This window comes from Atta colombica, unplaced genomic scaffold (assembly GCF_001594045.1).
Source record: "Atta colombica isolate Treedump-2 unplaced genomic scaffold, Acol1.0 scaffold233, whole genome shotgun sequence".
Classification (NCBI taxonomy): Eukaryota; Metazoa; Arthropoda; class Insecta; order Hymenoptera; family Formicidae; genus Atta; species Atta colombica.
Window position 1 is genome coordinate 1,336,110 of NW_017259331.1, and position 6,434 is coordinate 1,342,543.

The following is a 6,434-nucleotide window of genomic DNA, read 5'->3' on the forward strand; positions in this document are numbered from 1 at the left end:
TTGAACCTTCAGCAGAAATAAAATTAAAGCTCAAATGTTCAAATGTCAATAAATTGTAATTGTTTTATTTTTATATTTTTTTTATTTTCTGCTGAAATAGATTAAGAGATCGTTATACAATTAAAATTAATATCAAATTCGAGTAAAAAATTAAATCGACGCGACAGCGTGAGTACAATGCATAATGAAAATTTAACAGAAAAAAAATTTACGAGAAAATAGTATCTCAAAGCAAAATGGGTCGACGTCACACCTTGGGCTGAGATAGTTGAACTTGTATTGAAATCAGCGGCAACTTCAAATTAAGATTACGATTTATCGTTAGCTTTTTCCCAGGTGTACCGGACCCAACGGATGCTTTCCTAGAATGCCTTTATATACGAAATCAGTCCGTCCGTGGCACTCTCGAGAAATTGTCGTCTCATGAGACATCTAGCCATTGAAAAATGTATCAATTGCTAGACGCGGACTTTTCGACAAGCAGCTTGCAATCTATTTCCTACAGACGTAACTATTTTTTCTCAATCAACATTTCAGAAGATATATCTCTTATTTTTTAATTTATCTTCTAATTTTATCGCAAATGATGAAATATATCTGCACAGTATCGCCATATGAATGGATCAATAAACGAGCTTGAACTTCGAAAAGTGGCACGCAAGCTGCGCACGTTCAATTTTTGCTAATAGCGTTGCTGTAATAACGCAGCTGGTAGAGAGGGGGGTTACTCCGTTACTGATCAAACAAACTCTAGCAACGTGCTCATCCGGCCGGTTTGCACTTTACGTTAGTCTATTTTTGCAAAAGGGTAACAACGATGAAGATTGAGGAGGTAAAGAGCACCGCCAAGACCCAGAGGATTTCAGCCCACACACATATTAAAGGACTTGGACTCGATGAGAATGGCTCTGCCATCCAGAGCGCGGCCGGTCTCGTCGGTCAAGAAATGGCGCGTGAGGTTAGCATCTTCTTGAGAGCAGCGGCAACTGCGTTGTTTTCCAGTAAATGCACGACATATCACGTGTCATGCGATACTAGAAGATAGATTAGAATAATGGAAACTTTTAAAGAATATCATCAAAGAGAAAGCATTATGATTTTCTTGTCTTGCTAGAAAATTCATAATATTTCTCTTTATCACCAAAAAAATATATCATGATTCTGTTTCTAATTTAGCTATTTATATGTTATTTGTGTGTATAATTTAATTTTAGTTTAATTTGTTCCCGAAATGGGTTACAATTTAGTTTCTTTAGTCATATAAAAACTCAACAATCAATCTCATAAATTAAGACATAGCATCACAGTAGAAAAAAACCATGTGAAAATCATAAGAATTTTGTACTTGCATCATATGTCAGATGACATTCAAATTTCAAGAGTTTCAAGTCAACCGTTTTTTCATTTAGTTTTTTATTTTTATTGTACGTTAATGAATTAATTTGATGGATGATGAGAAGCATAAGCTCAATGTTGCTCTTACAGGCAGCAGGTATCGTCGTTGACATGATAAAATCAAAGAGAATGGCAGGACGTGCAGTGTTATTGGCTGGTCCACCAGGTACAGGCAAGACTGCGATAGCACTTGCCATTGCTCAAGAACTTGGTAACAAAGTACCTTTCTGTCCTATGGTGGGCTCAGAAGTTTACAGTTCAGAGATTAAGAAAACAGAGGTCCTCATGGAGAATTTTAGGAGGGCCATTGGCTTAAGGATTAAAGAAACTAAAGAGGTATATGAAGGTGAAGTGACTGAGTTGTCACCTGTTGAAACAGAAAATCCTATGGGTGGCTATGGTAAAACTGTATCTCACGTAGTCCTCGGATTGAAAACTTCTAAAGGCACAAAACAATTAAAACTGGACCCTTCGATATATGAATCTTTACAAAAAGAGAAAGTCGAAGCTGGCGATGTAATTTATATTGAAGCTAATAGCGGGGCAGTAAAGAGGCAAGGTCGAAGTGATAATTTTGCCACAGAATTCGATCTGGAAGCCGAGGAATATGTTCCTTTACCGAAAGGCGATGTACATAAAAAGAAGGAAGTTATTCAAGATGTAACGTTGCATGATTTGGATGTAGCTAATGCCAAGCCACAAGGAGGACAGGATATAATGTCAATGATGGGACAATTGATGAAGCCTAAGAAAACTGAAATTACAGGTAAAAGAGAAAATTAGCGGTACATTATTTATACTGGATAATTCGTAATATCAATTTTCAACAAAAGAAAACTAAAACTTAAAGTGAGAAAAAATGTACAAGTTGTTTATTGAGTTATAAATGAAAAATAACGCTTTTACTATATTTTGTTAAGTAACGGAATGGAAACAGGCATATTAGTATTTTAATAATGTTATTTATAATTTATACTTTTCTTAATTCTAAATTCAGTCATATTAAAGATATGTTCAATTATAATTAGAAATATATCTAATCAGGTCAAAATTATTTCAGATAAGTTGCGGAAAGAGATAAATAAGGTAGTAAACAAATATATCGACCAAGGCATCGCTGAATTAGTACCAGGAGTATTGTTCATAGATGAAGTTCACATGCTAGATATAGAGACGTTTACTTATCTACATCGCGCATTGGAAAGTGCTATAGCGCCGATCGTTATTTTTGCTACGAATCGTGGCCGCTGCGAGATCAGAGGAACTGAAGATATTATCTCTCCACACGGCATACCTCTCGACCTGTTGGACCGTCTTCTGATTATAAGAACTCTTCCATATTCTAGACAAGAAATCGAACAAATAGTAAAACTAAGAGCTGTTACGGAAGGACTGCAAATTGATGATGAGGCTCTATCCAGTCTCGGCGAACTCGGCACAAAAACTACTCTTAGATATGTAGTACAACTTTTAACACCCGCAGCTTTAGCGGCGAAAGTCAATGAAAGAACTAGTATCAAAAAGGAGGACATTGAGGAAGTTAATGCGCTTTTCTTGGATGCTAAATCGTCCGCTAAGATACTCTCGCAAAATCAAGATAAATTTATGAAATAAAACTTAATTTTATGATAGATATAATATATTGATAATTATTTTCCTTAAATCCGTTTATTAAACAGTAATTTAATTATTAGATTTTTGTCAATTTTATTTTAACTTAACTTACTCTTTGACAGTTATTTCTTGAATTAGAATTAATAAAAATCATGTTTTTAAAAAATGTATATACAGTGATATTAAAAATTACATTACCATTATATTAGGGAAATAGTTTTATATATATTAGAATACATGTTTTTTTCACATAGAATTGAATTATTTTAATATGAATGTTACATCAACATTTCATAAATAATTTTTCATGAAACAAACAATATGTTATGTATCTTTTATTGTAATTTTTTAATATACTTTGAATTTTGAACTAAATTAATGAGTTTATAATTAATAAAATCAATAAAGAATAAGTCTTGAGAGTCGATGCTGGATGTTATTGCAATTACATTTTATTGTATATAATAATTGAAGTAGACATTTCGATCTTTTTTTGGTTTGGATTCTTTTCAGTAAATACATTAATGATAAGACTAAAATACATACAACAATTAAATACAAAATACAAAATTGAATTAGATTGTGTTACTTACATATTTGTTCGTCGTAATTTGAATTGTGAATAATGTGTATCTGAATAAGTCAATTCGCATCCATATGTCAATATCTATTAAATTATCAAGTTTACTAAGTTTACTAAATATTATTAAATATTAATATATTATGCGATGTTGATTGTTGACAATTCACTTATCATGGATCTAATGAGAACATTCGTCACACAATAACACAACTAGAGCTTCAAAAAGCTGAAAGAAGGAAAAGAACTTGAGAATAAAAATTGATGCTCCCCCTTTTTTGATGAAGATGTAGTTGTATTTTTGTGTGACAAATGTTCTCATAAGATCCATGACAAGCGAATAGTCAATATCGCATAATATGCCTAAATACTCAAACAGCCATTTAAGTAATTATATTCGGTTTTAATTTTAATCTTATTTTTTAAATTTTATTATTGACTCAATGATTATTTAGTAAACTTGGTAATTTAATCGACATTGACATATGGATGCGAATTGACTTATCCAGATACACATTCACAGTTCAAATTACGACAAACAAATATGTAAGTTCATACAATCTAATATTCAATTTTGTATTTAACGGTAATTATTGTATACATTTTAGTCTTATCATTAATATATTTACTGAAGAGAATCCAAACCAAGGATCGAAATGTCTACTTCAATTATTATATACAATAAAACATAATTGCAACATTCAGCATCAGCTCTCAAGGCTTTTTATTCCTTATTGATTTAATTTGTTAGAGCCTATAAAATTTCTATAGTTTAATAAAATAAAAAGTAGTAAAATATAAGTATAAGAGATATTTTGTGTTATACATCTCTTGTATATTACACAATATTTACGTAATAAAAATAAAAATAATGTTTGTTTATGCTTCGTAAGCTACCGTTTCATTAGATCAAGATCATGTCCTAAATCAAACATTAAACTTCTTAATCACAAGATATTAACGACGAAAATAATTTCTCAATATATTGTTAGATGTTGAACGACTCAGGGTTCAAAAGCTGAAGAGTTCAAGCTAATCAGAAGTTGTGACATCATTGTGCGATATCTACACCCTGAGTATAAAATCTCCGTCAATTTTAATATTCGTTAGTTTTAAGTTCCTCGAATGACCGTACTGTTAAATATCGAGCATTTCAATTCGCATTTAATTTGTTCCTAATACATTTCTGTATGTATTTCTTAAAAGGTAAGATGCAGTACACTTTAAAAATAACAAAGTGTTCTAAGTTTTTAAATAAATATAATATTGTGGCTCAACATAAGCGTAGTTTGCAACTGAGTTTGCAAAGACAAAATATGAAGAAATTGCTTCCACAAAAGGAAGAATTTCAAGCGAGACACATTGGACCTAGAGAACACGAACAGATAGAGATGTTACGACTAATTGGATTTAAGGTAATTTGCTTCTGAAAATCATTTATACGATGAAAATACTTGTATCTCAACTGGATTAACTTTCGTTCGCGATGCAATATTGCAGAATCTTGATGAATTAACGAAAACCGCAGTACCAGCTAAAATTCTTCACAAGGGAGATTTAAATCTTGAAGAGCCAGTTAGTGAGTAATTTTCTCAGTTAACATACATGATACTTAGATTTTATCAACACGTGGTTGTGTTAATTTGGAGTAAATTGTTAGGCTTTTGTTCCATTGTCTGTGAAATTACACAGGTTTCTTTCTATATATATAAATAGCATATATAAATAGCGTATATATAAATAGCAAAAATATATATTTTTTTGTTATAAAATACATAATAACTACGATGTTCATTCTATGAAAACGTGACAAGTCACGAGACTTATATGATTCGACTTGCTTTAATACTGATAACTCTTTACGCAAATCATTATCTCAGGTCACAGTTCAATCTCGTGCGTCTACTTTGTTCTCACGTGTTATTCTTCTCAAATAGACTTAATCGTACAACACTACATAGATTTCTATATATAATTTCTTTTCCCGATATCGTGTGCTACTAAATATACTGCATATTTTCTTCTTTTCGCATTTTCGTTTCAATAATATTACATCAAATATATATAATAATTAGAATTTTCCTTTTTCGTTTTTTTGTACGTGAAGTGAGTAAAATTCCATTCTATATATAATTAAAAATTTAAATGGTATAAAGTAAAATAAAAATTAATACAAATAATTTTTTCAGCTGAGTACGATTTAATAAAGAGGATCACAAAAATTTCGGAAATGAATGACATATGGCGTTCTTACATAGGCATGGGGTACCATAATTGTTGTGTACCACATACGATTATGCGTAACATTTTTGAAAATCCTGGATGGTAAATCATGTGCTAAAAAATATTAAGAAATATAAGAGATCACATAAAAACAATTTCATTGTATTTCGCCACAGGACGACGCAATATACTCCTTATCAGCCAGAGATTTCACAAGGACGGCTCGAAGGCTTACTGAATTACCAAACCATGATATGTGATTTTACGGGGATGGATGTGGCGAATGCTTCCCTCTTAGATGAAGGGACAGCGGCAGCGGAGGCTTTGGCACTTGCACATAGATATAATAAGAGAAAAAAATTGTTTGTTTCCGACAGAGTACATCCTCAGACAATTAGTGTTATCGCAACACGCGCCGCTTCCTTAAGTTTGCCCTTAGTAATTGGTGATGTATTTAAAGTAGAAACCAGCGGAAAAGATATTGCTGGTATTCTTGTACAGTATCCTGATACAAATGGCTGCATCCACGATTTTGAAGATGTTGTTAAAAGGGCGCACATTAATGGGGTATGTTGTTAAAAATTATTATATATATATATATATATATATATCGATCACATCA

At 31.7% G+C, this 6,434-nt stretch overlaps 2 protein-coding genes across 2 annotated transcripts in view; both read left to right on the plus strand.

Moving 5' to 3' along the window:
• Window positions 1-736: 736 nt before the first annotated feature.
• Window positions 737-3,318, plus strand: LOC108688442 (ruvB-like 1). The gene is made up of 3 exons (XM_018194704.1): window positions 737-958; window positions 1,486-2,161; window positions 2,456-3,318. Exons 1-3 carry the CDS (start codon window positions 818-820, stop codon window positions 3,007-3,009), a joined length of 1,371 nt encoding a protein of 456 aa, XP_018050193.1. The 5' UTR covers window positions 737-817; the 3' UTR covers window positions 3,010-3,318.
• Window positions 3,319-4,843: 1,525 nt separating this feature from the next.
• LOC108688497 (glycine dehydrogenase (decarboxylating), mitochondrial) overlaps window positions 4,844-6,434 on the plus strand; it is a 4,393-nt gene continuing 2,802 nt past the window's right edge. The window contains exons 1-4 of the mRNA XM_018194783.1: window positions 4,844-5,004; window positions 5,090-5,168; window positions 5,779-5,914; window positions 5,989-6,381. Of these exons, the coding sequence (XP_018050272.1) occupies window positions 4,906-5,004; window positions 5,090-5,168; window positions 5,779-5,914; window positions 5,989-6,381 (707 nt within the window). The 5' untranslated portion in view covers window positions 4,844-4,905. The remainder of the gene's footprint in view (window positions 5,005-5,089; window positions 5,169-5,778; window positions 5,915-5,988; window positions 6,382-6,434) is intronic.